The 20,315-nt window shown below is 57.3% G+C and overlaps 1 protein-coding gene across 2 annotated transcripts; it reads left to right on the forward strand.

The window, feature by feature from the left end:
• The first annotated feature begins 1,972 nt into the window (after positions 1 to 1,972).
• Positions 1,973 to 16,802, forward strand: LINGO3 (leucine rich repeat and Ig domain containing 3). 2 transcript variants are annotated; one of them, XM_081499957.1, is made up of 2 exons: positions 1,973 to 2,414; positions 14,748 to 16,802. In XM_081499957.1, exons 1-2 carry the CDS (start codon positions 2,263 to 2,265, stop codon positions 16,570 to 16,572), a joined length of 1,977 nt encoding a protein of 658 aa, XP_081356083.1. In that variant the 5' UTR covers positions 1,973 to 2,262; the 3' UTR covers positions 16,573 to 16,802. The 2 variants fall into 2 exon arrangements, with proteins under 2 accessions (XP_081356083.1, XP_081356084.1); XM_081499958.1 differs by lacking the exon at positions 1,973 to 2,414 and adding an exon at positions 2,483 to 2,782.
• Positions 16,803 to 20,315: the final 3,513 nt, after the last annotated feature.

Genomic DNA, 20,315 nt, shown 5'->3' on the forward strand with positions numbered 1-20,315 from the left:
AGTGGCTGAGCCCACTTCCATGTCCCTGCTAAATCTAATAGAACAGCAATGCCAATGTGCACATTCTAGCTGGTTACTGAGGGCCTACTACATGCTCCTGGGCTCCCTCTCGGTATAGGAAGCAGGTTGATACTGACCAAGAATGGAGAGATGATAAGACAGTGGTTTCAGGCAGCAACAGACACTTCCCCACTCAGACCCCTCAGAACCCCCACTTCCAGGGGTAAAACCTACAGCCCTCAGCATCACCGGACCATTTGTTCATTCAGCTGGCATTTACTGGACACCTACTCTGTGTCTACTGGAGCCGTTCCACAGTAGGAAAGAAGGAAGAGCCCATGATCAACAGGATAAATCAGTAAATTACATGGTGTCTTAAGTAGGGAGAGTGCCGAGGAGGCAGGGAGGGGATAGAGGAGGCAAGGGGTGGAGACATGAGTCAGGAAGGGGTGAGCCGGGCTGGTGGCTGGGAGAAAGGTGCTGCAGTGGAGGAAAGAGCCATGCAAAGGTCCTGAGGCGGGCAGTGTCTGAGGCCTCATCCTGCCCTTCAACCAGGTTTCTGGAGCAATGAATGAGAGCTGGGCAGGGCCACTGAGAGCCCTGGTTTCCCCCTGTGTTATTGAGTGGAGTCCTTGCAATCCTAGAAGATGGCTATACAGTTTGAGCCCCCATTTTACAGATGTGGAAACTGAGGCTGGAGGGGAGCTGCCCACAGTTCCACAGCCAGGAAGTGGGTTCCAATCCTGGCCACCACATCAGTTACCCCTGTCCCCTGCAGGACTCATCTCAAGAGCCCCTCCTTGGAAGAGATTCACTGACTTCCACCCTAGATTGAGTACCGGCTCTCTGCTGAGTTTCCCACCACACCCTTTCGTGACTGTCTCACTGGTCTGCTCCCCCAGGGCCATGGCGAGCCCCCTGCCACATCTCCTACCTCTAGTGCTTGACCTGGTACACAGTAGGTGCTCAATAAGCACTTTCCTCTAAGAGCCCTGGAAATGAGGTTACCAGAACCTCATTTCACAGGAGACAGAAGCTCAGAGAGGGAAAGTGACTGCCCCGAGATCACACAGCCTCTACAGCAGTGATTCCTCTGTGTGGGGGCTGGGCTGCCCGTGGGGATGGAGAACCACCAGGGAGGGGACCCCATGTCCTCCTCTTGGACCTCTGCAGGCCAGGAAGGGATCCATCCTCTTGTCCCTTGGGCACCTGGCCTGCAGCCTCCTAGGATGCAGTTTCTGGGCCTCGGGCCAATGCGACAGTCTGGGAACGGAGCCTGCTTGAGTCACAGGTGGCTGAGTTGACGCCAAGCCACCATGGGAGCAGCTAGGAGGGCACAGTGGGTGGGAAGGGCTGGGGGTAGGATCGTGCAAGGTTACACACCTAGCCTCCTGGAGCAGCCAGGCCCACCTTGAGCCCCTCACTTGGGAAAGATGGCATCTTTGAGCCTCAACTTGCTGATTTGAGAAATGGGAATAATTAGCCTCCACCTGTAACGGATGGGGCTGCAGCAAGCACCAGAGGGCTCATGTTAAGAACAGAGCCCAGGGACTTTCCTGGTGGTCCAGTGGCTAAGACTCCACACTCCTGATGCAGGAGGCCCTGGTTTGATTCCTGGTCAGGGAACTAGATCCCACATGCTTCAACTAAGACCCAGTGCAGCCAAATAAACACAAAATCAACATTAAAAAAAAAAGAAGAGCCCAGCATATAGTGAGCATTCGACAATCTTGCTACTAATCATGTCTTAGCATGATGGTAGGGGGGGTTGGGAGGTACCCCCGTCCTCTGCCCCTGTGCCCCCAACACTGGAGTACCGTCTACCTCCCAGCCCAGACTCCACAGCATGAGTTCCCTAAACGGGGCTGACAGCCGGCAGGCCCAGTATTGGGGGATCAGGAAACTACATACATCACAATACGTAAAAGTAAGAGTCATTCTTTCCATTAACATCCATTGAGCAGGCTGCTGCATAAACACAAGTAATTACACACTGGCCAAGAAGGATGAAGGGAAAGGCAGAGGAAACAGTAAGGGGAAAGGCCCTGAGCCCGGCAGGGCCCTCTTGGCGTGTTCAAAGAGGAGCAAGGGGACCTTCTGGCGAAGGAGTGAGGCACGAGTGAGGCGGCGGGAGGAAGGCACGGGTACCGAAGATCCAGAAACATACACCGCGTTTAGACATGAATCCAGGTTCAATAGAGAGCCATCCATAGTCAATTCCAGAGGCCAGTGGTTAAGTAGCCTCTGCGACCTGCGTGAGGAATGGGCCTGGAGGGCTGGCAGGAGCGGAAGAGGCTGGGGCAGGTGTCCAGGTGTCAGGTGCTGGAGACCCCGAGTGGGGGCAGAGAGGAAGGGCAGATGCCAGACAAGCGCAGATGGGGAGCCCGGCGTTTCCCGCACCGCAGCCTCTGCAGGTACACAAAGGCCCCGTCACAGAGGTTCTCGTTCGCGCCACCGCGGGCGGGTGTGCACGGGGCAACACGCGCTCCCAGGGCCTGGACGCCCTGCCCCCCCCCCGCCACCCTGGCGCGTGTCCCGGCACCTGCGCGCACGTGTCCTAGCTTCCTGCAGCCCCGCACACCTGCGGTTGGGGCGCCGCGCACCCTAGCCGGCGGGCCGCGCGCACGGCGGAGCGCAGTCCCGCGCGAGGAGGGCGCCGGCGGGCACGCGCCGGCGGGGGCGAGCACGGCGGACCCGGGAGGCGGCGGTGGCGGCGGCTCCTGTCGGCTCCGGGCGGCCCCCGCGCCGCAGCCCGCGCCGTGTCCACGGCGGAGCCGCCCAGGTGAGTGTCCGCGCCGGGCCCGGTGACTCCGCACCACCTGCGCGCCGTAGCCCCCACCCGCGCCCCCCATTCTCGCCTGGGGGGCCACTCTCCCTGAGCGCCCCTCCCGGGTGCATTGCTCCTCCTCAGGCCCCCAGCGCTCCCCCTGGAAACTTTGGGGGGCCACTCGCCATGCTGAGGTCCCCCTGTCCCTCCCCGGGGCGCCGAGGAGCAAGGAGCCAGCTGGTCTTCTCTCTGGAGGCAGTGGGGACGCCTGGAATGCGCTCCCCTCCAAAGGGGGTTAGGATGGGGCACTGGCTGGGTCTGGGAATCGGGGACGGTCGGGTCCGGAGCCTTTTCGCCCTCCCTTCCGGCGAGGTCTGGTCCAGCCTGGGGGACTGCGCCCGGAAGGCGCAGGAGGCGTTAACACCAGGACCTGCTGCATCGCTGGGTTGGGGACAGTCCAGCCAGGTGGGAGGATTTGGGAGCGCAGGGCCGGGCCCCCTGCCCCGCGGGCCTGTGTCCAGTCAGCAGCAAGGGTGGGGTGGGGGCTTCTCTCTGTCCCCTGAAGCTTGGCATAGGAGCCCCCCAGGGCCTGGCCCGTGAGGCCACTGAGCCCCATTCAACAAGTTGGGGAGGGCAGCACCTTGTGCCTTGATCCCAGTGCAGGAAAAGACCTGGTCCTTATTTTCCAGACCACGTGCCCCAAGCGCTAACAGTACAGGCACCCCAGCCCCCCAGTTCTGAGGAATCAGCACTTCTGGGGTTCATGCCCAGGAGCCTGCATTGTTAACAAGCAGTCCCTGGTGAATCCACGTTTGTACAGAGATGGTTGAGAACCTCTTGCTTCTGGCGGGGGCGTGGGGAGGGGGTGTCTGCGGCAGCATGACAGCAGACAGAGGGACCATCTGGGGTTTGATGGGGGGGAGAACTTTCAGGGAGAGTAGGGCTCTAAAACCTGGAGCAACACAAGAGGGCTCCCTGGAGGAGGTGTGGAGGCTGGGAAGGCTGTGGTGAGTACCCAGAGGCAGAGGACATGGGGTCTCTGTGGGTGAGGTTGGTGGAAACCAGGTGTGGGCAGGCAAAGAGAGGTCTGGAGCCGTCGGGCTGTGAGTGTCCTGCCTTGCTCCATTCCCCCTCTGAGCCAGAGTGGCAGTCATCTGAGACAGGATCTGAGTTGGAAGACCCCGTAGGCTTCCCTCACAGGTGTGGCTCCTCCTCCTTCTACCCAGATGGCATGGAGTGGTGGGAAGGGGCCGCCCACCGTGGGATGAGGGCTTGGAAGGGCTAAAGCCAGACTTCCTCAGCCTACCTCTCTGTTCCCCATCCTTGCTGGTGACCTCTGACAAAAGACAGCCCTTCTATGAGCTCCAGTTTTGAGATGGACATCAATGCAGGGTGTAAGAAATGCAGGTGCATTGTGCCCCCAGCATGCGGCTGCCATGAGCTAGATATTGTGTGACAGCAGGGCAGCCTTGATCATCCCCACTGTTAACACAGCAGCTTGGCCTCAGTGTGCTCATCTGTAGAATGGGGGTGGCTGCTCCCAGCCACCCACACAGAATGCCCAGGATCCGAAGGTACCTTGCTGAGTGGGAATATAAAGCAGATCTCAGGCGTCAGCTTGATTTCTCTTCCCACAAGGCTGTCATTCTCGGATGCCCCTGAGTCATCACCTACTCACCAGGTAGAGAGCCTCTCAGAGAACTCTCCAAGCAAAGCTTGTTCCAGGTGGGCCCCGGGGCAAGCTGCCCACCACCATGTGTCAATCCTGGTCCTCTGAAAAGGACCTTCCAATAGGGCTCTGGGATTCAGTGAAAAGGAGCTGGCATCGGACCAGGGTTCAAATGTTGACTCTCAAGCTGAGTGCTGCCAGGTGAACTGGGGACCACTCTGACCCTCAGTCTCGTTCTTCTGCAAGTGGGCTTCACTATTCCCACCTTTGGGGCTGGGCTGGGCTAGTGGCTGAGTGGCTGTGGTAGACAGTAGACATTCAAAATGTGGTTCTAGAGGCCTCACCTGCCAAAGGCGGTCAAGGAAAGTGGGTCGGGAGGCCCCCCAGTCCCCTGTAGGGTTAAAAGGGACTAATGGCTGACAGAGACTAATTAGGGCTTAATGAATTGTCGTGGATGAAAGTCCCGGAAGGGCCAGATCTAGGACGAAGGATACACCAGTCCTGAAGGGGTCGGCAGTATGTCCCCAAAAACGGGCCTCAGAGGGCTGGGTGCTGCTTGGGGCCGGGCCCCACCTCATCCATCTGGAAGCCTGAACAGGGAACACTTTGAAGGCCCACCAAACAACACTGCCGTGTGTCCCTCTGGCCCCAGTTGTGATGGAGGAGGGGGAGGGGACAGAGTGGTCAGCTGCCAGCAGCATCTATTCACCCCCCTCCCTGTCCTCCTATGGGTTTAGCTGCTTCCTTCAGGGGGCTTGGCTCAGTCTCACCCAAAGCAGTGTTCAGCATCCCCTAGCCTGGGAGGGGACAGGACTTGTCCCATGTGTCTGTAGGGGCAAAGCTCTCTCCATGGGTAGGGCAGGGAGGAGCTGGGCTGCCCCTGATCCTGGAGAGGGGCCCCAGCAACCCCAGTCACCACCCCACTGCCTGGGTTAAGAACTTCATGGTAAATTTGGGTTAAGGCCCGCTAGGGGCTCTGGGGAGGAGGGTCTCTGTTGCCCTCGACGGACAGATTTTGGGCTCTTCCCCCAGATAGCTTCCTGCACTGCTGCTGATACTGATGGCAGATACTGTGGGGAGCAGAGCCCCCTCCCCCTTCCAGCCCCCAGAGCCGGCACACAGCTCCGCAGAGGCCTCCGCCCACCTCCTCTTCAAATCTGCAAAGACCCTGCGCAGGGCTCCCAGGGGTGCTGCCACAGATTGCCACAAACCTAGTGCTCAAACCACACACATTGATTCTCTCACAACCCTGCAGATCAGGAGTCCAGCTCAGGCCTCACACAGCTAAACCCAGGCGTGGGCAGGGCAGGTCCCTCCAGAGGCTCCTGGAAAGCACCGGCTCCTGCCTTTTCTAGTTTCTAGAGGTGCCTCATCCCTGGCTCACGACCTCTCCCTCCATCCTCACAGTCAGCAGCCCAGCATCTCCCATCTCTCTCTGCCTCTGACCCTCCCGCCTCCCTCTTATAAGGACAACGTGATGACACTGGGCCCCCGGGGAATCCAGGATCGTCTCCACCTCAGGGTGAACCGATCAGCATCCTTAATTTCATCCCTCTTTGCCACATAAAGTAACATTTGCAGGTTTCAGGGGTCAGGCTGTGGGCATCTTTGAAGGGGCCATTCTTTGGCTGACCACAGGCCCCACCTCCCCGTTATTCTCTGTTGCACCATCCACACATGGCCTCCGGTACTCTTTCTTCTCTTTATCACCTGTGGATGACTGGCAGGGATTCCGTCTGTATTTTTCAAAGCTGTTTCCCTTAAGAACTAGAACAGTGCATGGTACACAGAAGGTGCCCATTAAATGCGTGTTGAATGAATGGGTGAGACCAGAACAAGGCCTAGGACTCAGGGCACCTGACCCCAGCCGGCACTCAGTGGAGAATTTTCCGAAGGCCCCAGGTTATAAAGTACCTTCTCTCTCTGAGTTCTCACCTGCTACTCAGTCAGCACCCGGAGGGCAGTTGTTGGTCACCTGGGTCCCTTTTGCAGAAGAGGAAGCTGAGGTTCAGCGCCTTACAAGTCTCTTCCAAGGTAGTCAGGGGTGGGCTCCCATGGGGACCCTGGAGATCTCATCCTGTTGCTAGAATCTCTCTGCTTCCCTCATTGGCCCACGGAGCACCCAGCTCTGTGTGTGCTGGTGGTGGGGGGTAGAGAAGGGACTGACGTGGTCCCCGCCCTCAGGACAGAGCTGTCCAGGAGGGTGACTGTCCAGGTTCATGTGATGTAGGGTGACAGGCCCAGAACACACAAACCCAGATGCATCTTCAGATGCCGACTCAGCTCCATCATGTTCCTTCTCCAGCCTCCCTCATAGCTACCCATCACTCAGAATCAAGTCCCTACACCTCACTGTGGGTTCAGCACGCTGCATGGTTCCATCCTTGCCAACCTCAACTCCCAGCCCCAAACTCAGATGTGCCCTGAGCCTCCAGTCACCCCTACTTCTGTCCTCCCAGCACCAGCCCTTCGCCCCCACCTCAGGGCCTTCACCCTGGCGGGCCCCTCCTCCCGGAACACCATCTCCCAGCCTTCCTCCTGGCTCACTCCTGCCTACCCACCCCCACTCAAGACTCAACTCAGACACACCTTTCCAGCCACACTGGACAAAGCATCAGACCAGAGCAGACCCCTGCTTCGCCCAAACGATATACTTCACGGATGTGTTTGCATCTCTTGCCTGCTTGCCTGCCCCACACGATGCTCAGTGAGAAACGCAGACACAGAAGGACACACAGGGTGTGATTCCACTGATGGGAAACGTGCAGAGCAGGCAGATCCACAGACACAGAGAGTGGGTTCCTGGTTGTCTGGTTGTCAGGGGCTGGGAGGGGGTGACTGCTGATGGGGACAGGGCTTCTTTTGGGGGATGGAATGTTCTGGAATTAGGTAGGGGTGATGACTACACATACTTGTGAACACACCAAAAAACCACTGAATACTTGAAATAGGAAAAAAATGTGCTGAGGAAAGCTGGGGTGCTGCTGCGCCCCCAGCACCCATGCTTGGCCTGCTGGGGTTTAGAGGGACAGATAGAGGTTTGGACTGTGGCCGGTAGAGCCCTGCCCCCATGGGACCTGCCCCTTGCTGGGGAAGGAGATGGGTAGGTTCTCAGCCACCGACCCCCAGGCTCTGGATCCCAAGTCCGGAAAATGAGGGTGGGGGGCCTTGGCTCTGCATGGGGGTCTGAGTGTTCAGGGGGTCTGGTCTACACCCTGCTCAGCATGAGCAGTGTTCAATCATGTGGCGAGGAGTTTTTCTGGCATTGGCAGCCACACGGAGGCAGGGGACCCAGGAAGGGCCAGGCTGGACCCAGGGCCTCCTCTACCTCTGGCCACAGGTCATGTGCTCACTGACCCGGAAGCCTCCATGACATGGGAGGAGGGAGCCATGCTCTTAGGCAGCCCCAGGGCATCTCAGTTCTGGCCGGCTGGCACAGGGCAGCTCCTGGGTCTGCAGAGCTGGCAGAAGTCAGGGTTCCACAGAGGTGGAGGTCCCCTCGCCCTAACCCCGAGAGAGCCATGGGAAAAGAGGGTATGGAGCCCTGGGTTCGAATCTTACATGTACTTCTCTCCTCCAGGGTGAGTCACTTCCCCTCCCTAAGCCTCTGCTTCCTCACTGATAACAAACGGATAATCAGCCTGTTTCTTCCTGGGGCATCAACTAGATGCCTGCTCTGTGTCCAGCACCCTCTACAACGTGGATCTTACCTGGGTGATCCTGCCCCCAGGGGACATGGGTGATGTCTGGGGACATCTGTGGTTTTCATGACTGGGGGGCTCCTGGTGTCAAGGGAGTGGGGGCCAGGGAGGCTGTTCCATACCCTACAGCACCCAGGACAGCCCCCCCACACACAGAGAATGATCTGGCCCCAAAGGTCAGCAGGGTCAAGAGACCCTCACACAACTCCAGTCCATTCTGCAGGCAGGAACAACTGAGGCCTGAGAAGGCAGGGTGTCTGCTGAACGCTGGGGAGTGAGCTGGAGCCCGTGCTGGCAGGTGGGGGCCTGGCGGTGGCAAAGCTGCAGAACAAGGTGGATCTGGGATATATTTGGAGGTGAAGCTGACTGTACCTGGTGACGGATTGGCCGGGGGTGTGAGCAAGGAGCTGCCAGGGGAGGCTGAAGTTGGGACGCTGCAGGGCCTCCGGGTGATGTCAGGGATGTGGCTCCAGTCCCTGGGGCTGGAGTTCAGAAGAGTCATCAGTGAACAGATGGTGTCTAGTCCTGAGCAGACGGGAGGCGAGGCCCCAGGTGGGAGGCGGGTCCCTGGGGGGAAATGGAGGGTCTAGAGGGCAGGTGGGGACCTTGACAGCCCTGTGGGGGTCACCTCCCCCAAGGCCATAGCCTCACGGAGGAGGGAAGGGGCAGAGAAAGTGTGGACTCAACAGCAGCCTGTCCATGCAGCCTCACTTTGCCCTCTAGCATGGCCCCCACTCCACAGCCTTTGCCCACCCTGTCCTCCCTGCCCAGCCTGCCCTTCCCACCACCATCCACAGCTGGTGTTCTCACTGTCTTCTCACTGTCATCAGGAAGTGGACCTGATGCCCTGAAAACTTAGCAACAGAAGCAGGACTAGAATCTAGACTCCCAGCCTAACTGGGGGGCTTCCCCAGTGGCTCAATGGTAAAGAATCCACCTGCCAATGCAGGAGATTCGGGTTCGATCCCTGGGTCAGGAAGATCCCCTGGAGAAGGGAATGGCAACCCTCTACAGTATTCTTGCCTGGAGAATCCCCTGGACAGAGGAGCCTGGCAGGCTACAGTCACTGGGTGGCAAAGAGTCAGACATGACTGAGCATGAGCACCCTAATCAGGGACTGGGAACCTGGCCTTCTAACCCCATTGCAAGGCCCAGGCCTCCAGGCGAGGAAACAGGCCCAGAGAGGGTGACTCACTTGCTCAGGGTACCCGGCCCTTGATTATCCAAGAGCAGCAAGGATGCAGGGGTATTTGGGCATCTCAGCTCAGTTCCTTCCACCCTCAGCCCTCCCCTGAGCTCTCCCACTTCCCAGCCCCCCAACATCCAGGAACGTGAGTGAACGCGGCTACTGGAGGCAGAGTCAAGGTCCCAGAATCGCTTCCCACCATGGAGGGGCTGGAACCCTAGTGGGGGAGGCATCGGAAGCTCCAGCCCAGTTGCGAGTCCGCCAACCCCCTGCAGAGAAGATGACAGGCCCGCTCTGGGTTGGGAGAGGTTGGAGTTCACAAACTAGGTCACAGCTGGAGTGGCCCCTGCTGGGCACCAAAGGACCAGCTGTCCTCTCATCCTGGGAGCAATTACAGCAGGAGAGCTCTGAGAACACCGAGGTTTTGCTGCCTTTGACAGGCGAGGTTCATAGAGGGCATGTTTTTCATTGGAGGTCACACAGCGCATCAGAACCGAGGTCTCCGCAGCCTTTCCAAGAAACTGTATCACGGTGCCTGTGCCCTAGCTGTCCTGACCTCTTGAATCGAGTACTTCCTTCCTGACATTGTTCTTAGCTGCCTCTGTGACAACTATTTTTTAAATTTCTTTCCAACTTAAAAAAATTTGGAGGGGGGAGACTTCCCTGGTGGTCCAGTGGTTAGGACTCGGTGCTCGCAATGCAGGGGACCTGGGTTTGATCCCTGGTCAGGGAACTAAATCCCATGTGCTGCAAGTAAGACCTGGCACAACCAAATAAATAAAAACTTAAAATAATTTTTTTAAAATATTTTTTAAGTTTGTAGATAGAAAGTCCACCTTCCTCTCTCTACAGTGCCTGCTCCCAGCCTCCTGGGCTGAGCAGCCCGGTCCTACTGCCCACCATCTGCTAGGCCCCTTCTCTCCCTCCCTTACTCTTTACACAACCATCCTTCCTCAGTAAATTAGATGGTTACAATCCCCTCGACACCCTGTTGTCATCTTCCTGATTTATTCCTCTTCATTTATGGCCGCCGGAGGTGGAAGAGCATGTATTTACCTCTTTTATTATCTGTCAGCTCCCAGAAAGCTGACCTGTTTGTCTCAGGCACTCTGTGTCCTCAGCACTTGGAAGATGCCTGGCACCGTAGACATTTGACTGACAGATGGACGAAATCGATGAATGAGAGGAAACGAGCATTATAGGACCTTTGCAGGTCCAGCGAAAACAGAGCTGTGTTTTGAATTCTAGCCGGATGAACTGCCAAGACTCTCTCCTGCCTGTTTAAAAGAGAGAGAGAGATAGAGTTACACGATTGAGCACCACCAACCTCTCCCTGAGACTATCCCCTGCCACCTCTGACATGCTGTGTGAACCTGTGCTAAGACATGTCTAACTCTCTGCAACCCCATGGGCTACAGCCTGCCTGGTTCCTCTGTCCATGGGGTTTCCCAGGCAAGAATACTGAAACGGGTTGCCATTTCCTTCTCCAGATCTTTTCAACCCAGGAGTTCAAACCACCTCTCTTGTATCTCCTGCACTGGCGGATTCTTTACCACTATTGCCACCTGGGAAGCCCTATGTGTACCTGAGCTGGTGACTTAACTTGCTTTGTGCATCAGTGTTCCCATCTGTAAAATGAGGGTGACAGTGGGGCTTCCCCCTCCCAATGAGGATGTTGTGGGACTTAAATGGCCCCATTCAGATAGCCCAGAGCCATGGCTGCTGCAGTGTTTGCCATGTGGATGAAGACAATGACCAGCTTTGAACAGAGGTTTAAGTGGCATATAAGAGAGACTGGGAGGGTACTTGAGTACTAAAAGTCACCAAGGAAGTGACATTGGGGGCCAGATCCAAATAAAGTCAGGGAGAGAGCCTTGTAGGGGTGGTGGTCTGGGTATTGCATAACATGTGCAAAGGCCCTGGGGCAGGACCAACCAGGTGTGTTGGAGGAGCAGCGAGCAGGCCTGTGCATCTGCAGCAGAGTGAGGAGGGGGAGAGAGGGAGGAGGGGAGGGCGGGGAGGGGACAGGGGTGTGAATTCTCTCCTGCAGCAAGAAAAGAGCAGGCCGCTCTGCCCCCCACCCCCACAAGGAGTCTGTTTGGGGCACTGAACGACACCAGTCATTTCCTTCTGGGGGCAGAGCTGGCGGGGCCTGGCTGCTCTGAAGCAGACCGCTGAGGAGTTGTCCCCTATCCCTGGGTGACAGACAGTGACCCCTTGACCACGGGGAGCAGCCAGACCTAGGAGTGACTGAAGAGCCAGTTTAAGGTAGAAAGAGATGGATGAATAGGGGACCATTGTTTCTGACTGTCTCGTCCCCTCGTGGGACGTGGCCCCTCTGCTTGCTGTCCAGGGCAACAACATGGAAGAGAATGACCTAGAAAGAGAGCCTGGGAAGGCAGCTTGTCTCGGGGAAGGATTGTGTTCCCTGCGATACGCAGGTTGGGATTAAGGACAGTTGCAGTGGGAAAGCAGAACCAGATGCTTCTCGCTCCCTCTGTCTGCCTCCCCATTAGGTTCCCCAGCCAGGGGCAGAGAGCTAAGACCCATGACCTCCTGGAGATCAGAGGTGCCTTGGTTTCCTCATGGTGTGACCACGCTCTCCATGATTTCAACTCCATTCCTGCCACTCACAGTGCTGTTCATACAGTGTGTGAATCCCCAGGCATTTCGGGGGCACCTGCACATGTGTTTATGTGCCCACTCAAATCAAGAATTGAGTTTGGTGTTTGATTTTACTTCCTGATGAATAGACTTGTGCTGTCTGTGATTGTTTGGCAACCTCGATTCCTCTGGCCTCTCTTGGAACTACAACTCAGCCATCTTTCCTTGTGGGTGCATTCAAATCTCCCAGCATTCCACAATAACCATGCATTATGGCTTATTTGATCCCCTATTGATGGGCGCCTAGGTTAGTTCCATTTTTCCTCCATACAAGTACATCTCAGCTTTCTTTCTCTACTAAGTATACACGAATCTCCTTGATTCCACAGCAGGCACAGACCCTAGCTTATTTAACCAATGCCCTATTGATGGATGGGCTTCCCAGGTGGTGCTAGTGGGAAAGAATCCGCCTACCAATGCAGGAGATGCGAGACGAGGATTCAATTCCCGGATTGGGAAGATCCCCTGGAGTACAAAAGGGCACCCCACTCCAATCTTCTTGCCTAGAAAATTCCATGGGCAGAGGAGCCTGGATGGCTACAGTCCATGGGGTCGCAAAGAGCCAGACATGACTGAGCACCCACTGATGGACAATGAGATTAGTTCTGAGGGTTTTATTTTCCCGGTATACGTGCACCTCCACTGTCTTTCTTCATTGGTACATAAAAGTCTCCCTGTGTTCCATAGCAGGCATGGACCACAATTTATTTCCTGGATCCCCTGTAGATGGATATCTGGGTTAGTTCCAGTTTTTTGTTTTTCCAAACGATTCTGCAGCAAACCTCCTTGTTGATGCCCCTCTGCTCTCATGTGTGAGTTTTTTTTTTAACAGATACGTGGCTACTTATGTAGGTCTTGTATTAGTATCCAGTAGCTGCCATAATGAAAGCTCACAAACAGGGTGGCTTAAACAACAGAAAGTTACTCTCTGTTCTAGAGGCCAGACATTCAAAGTCAAGGTGTCAGCAGGGCTGTGCTCCCTGCAGAGACTCTAGGAGTGGATCCTCCCCTGTTTCTTGCAGCTTCTGGTGCTTACTGGCAACCCTGGTGTCTCTTGGCTTATAAATGCATCACTCCAAACTCTGCCTCCGTCGTCACATGGCCATCATTCCTGCATGTCTGCATCCAAATTTCCCCCTTTCATAAGGACACCCATCATTGGATCAGGGCCCACCCTACTCTGGCATGACCTCATCTTAATTTGATGACACCTGCAAAATACAAACTCTCTCCCCTGGTGACGTGTGACTCGCCTCTAGCATTAAGCTAGCAGTTACTCCGGGCTCTGCGTCTGTTCGTTTTCACCTAAAATTCTCAAAAGGGTCCAGGCAGGCAGGAGCTGACCTCGTGGGTGAGGATCTAGAGCCTGGGTCCTTGCTGGGCCAGGCCTGTGGGAACAGTGAGAAAAGAGGCAGTAGGGATGTGCCAGTGGGGGGCGGTGGGGGGGCCGTCAGGGGAAGCCTGGGGGCTTCAGCTGCTCAGATGCTGAAAATAGCTGCCTGGCCAACAGAGCAGCTCCCTCCAGCTGCCATCTGGCTGCTCCTTCCCCACCCCACCCACCTTGGCCCTGGGATCTGGGCTGCAGCCCAGCAGAACATGGGGGAGATGGGAGATGGAGGGCCAGCTGGTTGCCTGGAAAGATGGAGCAACTTGGAAGCCACAGGTGCAGAGGCCCAGGCATTTGGCATCTGTTCCTCTGGTCCTTCTCGGTCACATCATTGGCCTCTAAGGCCCCCCCAGTGCATCTCCTGGTTCCCCACCCCTACTCACTCCATTTGCTCCTGCTGCCTCAGGGCCTTTGCACTGGCCGTTCCTCCAGCCTGGAACCATCTTTCCCTAACACCTACGGCCCTTTCCTTGTCCTCCTATGGGTTTACATGAGCTTCCTGTGGCCAAAACAAAGTACTACAAACTGAGTGACTTAAAACAACAGAAGTCTATGCACTCTGGCTTCTGGAGACCACGAGCCTGAAATTCAGGTGTTGTAGGGCCATCTCCCTCCAAAGGCTCCAAGGGAGGGTCCTTCATGCCTCTCCCAGCTTCTGGGGACCCCAGCCATTCTCGACTTATATAGACACATCCCTCCAGCCTCTGCCTCTTGTCTTCACATGGCCTTATTCCCTCTGTGTGCATCTCTGTGCACATCCAAACTGCCGTTTTGTTATAAGGACATCACTCATTTGATTCAGGGCCAACTGAATCCAATATAAATTCGCCTCAATTCATCACATCTGCAAAGAACCTATTTTCAAAGGAGGCCCCTTACAATGAATCAGGGGACTTCTACATGTATGTATGTGTGTATGTGTGTGCTCAGTCATGTCCAACTCTTTGCAACCTCATAGACTGTAGCCTGCCAGGCTCCTCTCTCCATGGGATTCTACAGGGATGAATACTGGAGTGGGTAGCCATTTCCTGCTCCAGGGGATCTTCTTGACCCAGGGATTGAACCCACATCACTTATGTCTCCTGCATTGGCAGGCAGGCTGTCTACCATTAGTGTCATCTGGGAAGCCTTGTTTCTTTTAGGGAGAACACAAATGAACCCTGTACAGGGTCTCAGCACAAATGTCACCTGTCCTGATCTGAAGTCACCCCTCTGTCCACCCTGATCATCCATCCAGGTTGCTCCCCTCACAGCCCTTGGGTAGATGCCAGGGAGTGGGATTCCGGGTCCTGGACGATTGCTTCCTGAGCGCACTGCTAGGATGGGATGGAACAGGCCTGGAGTGTGGGTACTAACGCTGCCCCCGCCCGCAGGTGCCCACAAGGATGGTGGCGTGGCCCTAGGCCCAGGCTCCGCACCATGACCTGCTGGCTGTGGGTGCTAAGCCTGCAACTCCTGCTCCTGCCCGCGGCCCTGTCCCCCGCAGGGGGCTGCCCGGCCCGCTGCGAGTGTACGGTGCAGACGCGCGCGGTAGCCTGTCCCCGGCGCCGGCTGACCGCAGTGCCCGACGGCATCCCGGCCGAGACACGCTTGCTGGAGCTCAGCCGCAACCGCATCCGCTGCCTGAACCCGGGCGACCTGGCCGCCCTGCCGCTGCTGGAGGAGCTGGACCTGAGCGAGAACGTGATCGCGCACGTGGAGCCGGGTGCCTTCTCCAACCTGCCGCGCCTGCGCGTGCTGCGCCTCCGCGGTAATCTGCTCAAGCTCATCCCACCCGGCGTCTTCACACGTCTGGACAATCTCACGCTGCTGGACCTGAGCGAGAACAAGCTGGTCATCCTCCTGGACTACACCTTCCAGGATCTGCGCAGCCTCCGCCGGCTGGAGGTGGGCGACAACGACCTGGTGTTCATCTCGCGCCGAGCCTTCGCCGGGCTGCTGGCGCTGGAGGAGCTCACCCTGGAGCGCTGCAACCTGACAGCGCTGTCGGGTGAGTCGCTGGGCCACCTGCGGGGCCTGGGCGCCCTGCGGCTACGCCACCTGGCCATCGCCGCCCTGGAGGACAAGAACTTCCAGCGGCTCCCAGGCCTGCTGCACTTGGAGATCGACAACTGGCCGCTGCTGGAGGAGGTGGCCGCCGGCAGCCTGCGGGGGCTCAACCTGACCTCGCTGTCCGTCACACACACCAACATCACCGCCGTGCCCGCCGCCGCCCTGCGCCACCAGGCTCACCTCACCTGCCTCAACCTGTCGCACAACCCCATCAGCACGGTGCGACGCGGGTCCTTCCGCGACCTGGTGCGCCTGCGTGAGCTGCACCTGGCTGGGGCCCTGTTGGCCGTGGTGGAGCCGCAGGCCTTCCTGGGGCTGCGGCAGATTCGCCTGCTCAACCTCTCCAACAACCTGCTGTCCACGCTGGAGGAGAGCACCTTCCACTCAGTCAACACGCTGGAGACGCTGCGCGTGGACGGGAACCCGCTGGCTTGCGACTGCCGCCTGCTGTGGGTCGTGCAACGCCGCAAGACCCTCAACTTCGACGGCCGCCCGCCGGCCTGTGCCACCCCGGCCGAGGTCCGCGGCGACGCGCTGCGCAGCCTGCCAGACTCGGCGCTCTTCGAGTACTTCGTGTGCCGCAAGCCCAAGATCCGCGAGCGGCGGCTGCAGCGCGTCACAGCGGCCGCGGGTGCCGACGTGCGCTTCCAGTGCCGCGCGGAGGGCGAGCCGGCGCCCACCGTAGCCTGGGTGACCCCGCGCCACCGCACGGTGACCGCCGACAGCGCCGGCCGGGCGCGCGTGCTGCCGGGCGGCACGCTGCACATCCAGGATGCACGGCCGGGGGACAGCGGCACCTACACGTGCGTGGCCAGCAACGCGGGCGGCAACGACACCTACTTCGCCACCCTGAGCGTGCAGCCGGAGCCGGCCGTCAACCGGACCCCGGGCGAGGGCCGCAACGACACGCAGATGGCCGCGCGCTTCCCACTCGACCTCACCACCATCCTGGTGTCCACCGCAATGGGCTGCATCACCTTCCTGGGTGTCGTCCTCTTCTGCTTCCTGCTGCTCTTTGTGTGGAGCCGCGGCCGCGGGCAGCACAAAAACAACTTCTCGGTGGAGTACTCTTTCCGCAAGGTGGACGGGCCCACTGCCGCGGCTGGCCAGGGGGGCGCCCGCAAATTCAACATGAAGATGATATGAGAGGCCCGGGGACCCACCTCCCGCGGCCCCCGCCGCTGCGCCTGCGCCGGAAGCAGCGTCTCCGTCTCTGTCCGAGCCCACGCCGGCCCTTGGCTGGCCCATCTGACGACCACCTATGCATCTCCCATAGGGGGCGGCCGCGAGCCGGCTCCTGGCAGAACTTCCCCCTTTTTTTGTAGGGACCCATCCACAGGACTGTTTTTTCATCAGGATGCGTCTTTTGCAGAGTTTCTCAAGCGTTTTTTTCTAAGGGTTTCACCCTGTCTTCCTGCCCCTGGTGTGGTTGTTCAGCTGGGCGAGGGTGGGATGGAAGCTCAGAGATCCAGGGTCCTCAACACAAAACAAATCACACCTGGTGGAGATGGTCTACACCTGGGATCCCAGGGAAGGCAGTCCGGCCTCCGGGTCAGAGCATGAGAAAGCCCACACCGTTCACACCTGGATACCCCCCTCCAACTACATCAGAGCACATACTTACACCCAGGACATACAACGAGATGCACAGCTCCAGAGGGGAACACACACACACACACACACACACACACCTCATACCCAGCTGACACTAAGCAGGTGCCCCGCGATCACCATGGGCACTTTGGGCTCTTGGTAGAGACCAGTCCCCACCTTGGCCAGGCAGCTCACACCCAGACGTTCACTGACCCCCAGCTCCCACTCAGCTGGCCACTTGATGCAGACCTCAGGTGCTGAGCTAAGGTCTCGCTGGTCAGGCTCACCCTGAAGGGGTCCAGCACACAGGATGGCCCCTGACCCACTGGCCCAAGTCCCTGTACCCAGACTCCCTCCCACCAGGACCTGCCAGCCCAGCAGGATGGGCTGCCAGCTAGGAGAAGCCATTCTTCCAGTTCCTCCCACCATCCCTCAGCTGCTGCTTGCTTCCTGTGCCCTCACCACCCCAGAGGGACAGCTGTCCTGTCCCCTGGTTCAGAAGCATGGCTTCCAGGGTGTCCCTTTCCAGCAGGCCAGATGGCGTGATCTTCAATCCTGAGTCTGCACCATCCGTGCCCTGTTGCCCACTGCTCACCTTGGGAAGGAGACCAGTGTCTGGACGGTTCTGAGGGTCCTTGTCATGTGCACTGTAGGGGCAGTGACAGGGGGCAAGGATGGGACAGAGGTTCAAGCCACAAGGAAGTCCAAACCTGGGACATTAGGAGATGACAGAGGCACCTTGGTCTTTGCAACACTGGGGCAGATCTAGGGCCAAAGAGTGGAGAGTCACAGGAAGACTGTCGCTCAGGTGAAAGAAGGTCATTGCCCCAAGGTCATTGCCCTGTTGCTCTACAGATAGTTCCCTGTCACTGGAGGTGTGCAAGCAGGAGCTGAGGTTTTGCATAAGCATTCAGATGCCAAACAGGGGCCATACATGACCCTGCCTCCCCCAGCCTGGTCCTTGCCCCCACTCTCTCTACCTCGGCCAGACAAACAGTTGGAGGGAAGGGGCACAGGAAGTGTTGTGTGGCCAGACCTCAGCCAGAGAGGAGCTTGGCTACTGACCAGGAGGTTAGACAGTATTCTCACGGACCTTGTAAGAAGGCTCTGTTTTCACCCAGCTGTGTAATCTTGCTTGGGAACTGAAGACCATTGATGTCCACGTCTATAAAATCAGTCTGATGGCCAAACCTATTGCTCCATTCATAGAGGCCAGGCCCATGGACAAGCTTGATGATTGACTTGGTTTCTGGATTCCTCAAGGTCTTTCTGAGACAAGCCAGAGAAAAAACTGTCTACCCTGGCAATTTTGAGCAAAGGATTCAGACAGAGCTTGGGAAGGGACACTGGCCATTCTCCCTGGGCTAGAAACATTAGGAAGCCCTGGTCCTGCCCCCACATTGTGTTCATGGGCCAACAGGACAGAGTGGCAGGCTACTGACCACAGACAGTCCAGGTGGGGACCCCACCCCAACCCCGTTCATGGCAGGACGTGAGTGAGAGCTGAATGGGGTTTCCAGCAGCCCCATACAGAGTCGAACAGAATGGACTAGTTTTTTTTCCCCTTAGCATCTGCCTGACCTTGGTTCCCATGACAACCCTGAGGGTCCCTCAAAAAACGACATCCAAGTGCCTTTAGCATCATCACGATGAGAGGGAGTATGTTCTCGACAGTGTTAGGACAGTGTTAGGACTCAGAATGTCAGTGTATCGGGATCTCCCAGCCCCCTCTGCCTGCCCTCATCCCAACATGAACCAACACCTCCTGTCCCCTCCCACCCCTACCCTGCTGTATTTGGTTGGAATCCAATAAAGATGAAACCAATTTAATAGCAAACTTTGGGGCTTTTTTTATGGGAGGAGCAGGGAAAGGAAGTAGAGGTTTCTGGGGTCCCTGGGGGAGCTGCCTGGCTTCAGCACCAAAGCTGACCCCGAGTAACAGGGCGTTTGTGGAGAATGAACCGTGTGATGAGTTGGAGGTCACACTTCAGGAGTGCTTGTGCAGTTCCCAGCACAGCCTGTGTTCACTCCCCTGTGAGCTGGGTACTGCTATGACCCCATTTTGGTGGTGGTGGTTTAGTCACTAAGTCGTGTCTGACTCTTGCAACCCCATAGACTCTAGTCTGCCAGCCTCCTCTGTCCATGGGATTCTCCAGGCAAGAATACTGGAGTGGGTTGCCATTTCCTTCTCCAGGGAATCTTCCCAACCCAGGAATTGAACCTGGCTCTCCTGCCTTGCAGACAGATTCTTTACTGACTGAGTTACGAGGGAAGATTATAACCCCATTTTACAGATGGGCAAAGGGAGGGTCAAGCCTACCCAGAGTCCCCAGCCAGGGATAAGTAGGGTGCTGAGAAGGGCCAGTGAGACCAAGCTGTCCAGGGAAACTCCTGCCCTGAGCTGGGTCCAGGAGAAGATCCAAGCGGCTGGGAGGAAAGGAGAAAGGAGGTACAGACTTATGCCCTCCCCGCTGTGACTCTGGAGCTGGTGGCTTCCTGCTCTGGGGCTGGAGAGTCTCTCCCACCCCCTCCTGATGGATGGGGACAGCAGAGCACAGAGCCTGATGCCATGGCTCAAACTCTGCTGGGCCCTGGAGGCCTCTGCCATTAATATTTCTGGAAGGAGGTGGCCTGAGAGCACCCAGCAGAAACTATGGCCAAGGGCAGCCTCTCACACCCCAGGGTCACTCTATAGGCTCAGTTTCTTTCTTTTTTGAAATATTTATTTATTGGGCTGCACCAGGTCTTGGTGGCAGCACTCAGGATCTTCCATCTTCATTGCAGCAAGCAAGATCTTTAGTTGCAGCGTATGGGATCTAGTTCCCTGACTATGGATCAAACCTGGGTCCCCTGCATTAGGAGCACAGAGTCTTAGCCACTGGACCAACAGAAAAATCCCAGGACCTCAGTTGCTTCATTTGAACATGGGAAGAAACTGCCTTCCTGCCCCACAGGAGGCAGAAACAGAAAAGGGGATGTGGGGGGCACTGTGAGGCAACCCCTCCAAGCCTGATTTCCAAGAAGTCAGGTAGGAGTGGGCAGGCTGGGCCGTAGGACCCTCCCTCGGGGCCTCATCTCCCCTATCGTGCTGCAGCAAAGGCAGGTGAAAGACTGCCTCCTCCTGTGCCTCGGTTTCCTCATCCACAGGGGCCACCTGAGTCCCTGGTTCAAACCAGGTACAAGATCCAGGATTTCCTGAATCCTGTCTTATCTTTGGGATGCAGCTGAGGGGTACTCCTTCCTCAGGTGTCCAAGGACAGCAAAAGGGGTCCCATCCAGTTGGTAGCCAGAAACCC

Source organism: Giraffa tippelskirchi, chromosome 6 (assembly GCF_054371585.1).
Source record: "Giraffa tippelskirchi isolate mGirTip1 chromosome 6, T2T-mGirTip1v1.2.pri, whole genome shotgun sequence".
NCBI classification, from domain to species: Eukaryota; Metazoa; Chordata; class Mammalia; order Artiodactyla; family Giraffidae; genus Giraffa; species Giraffa tippelskirchi.

Excerpts from the sequence above, each read along its gene's own strand:
- LINGO3 (XM_081499957.1), top strand. The coding sequence starts at position 2,263 with ATGGGCCTGGAGGGCTGGCAGGAGCGGAAGAGGCTGGGGCAGGTGTCC. Across the intron at positions 2,415-14,747 it reads CCGCACCGCAGCCTCTGCAG|GTGCCCACAAGGATGGTGGC; the intron begins GTACACAAAGGC and ends CCCCGCCCGCAG.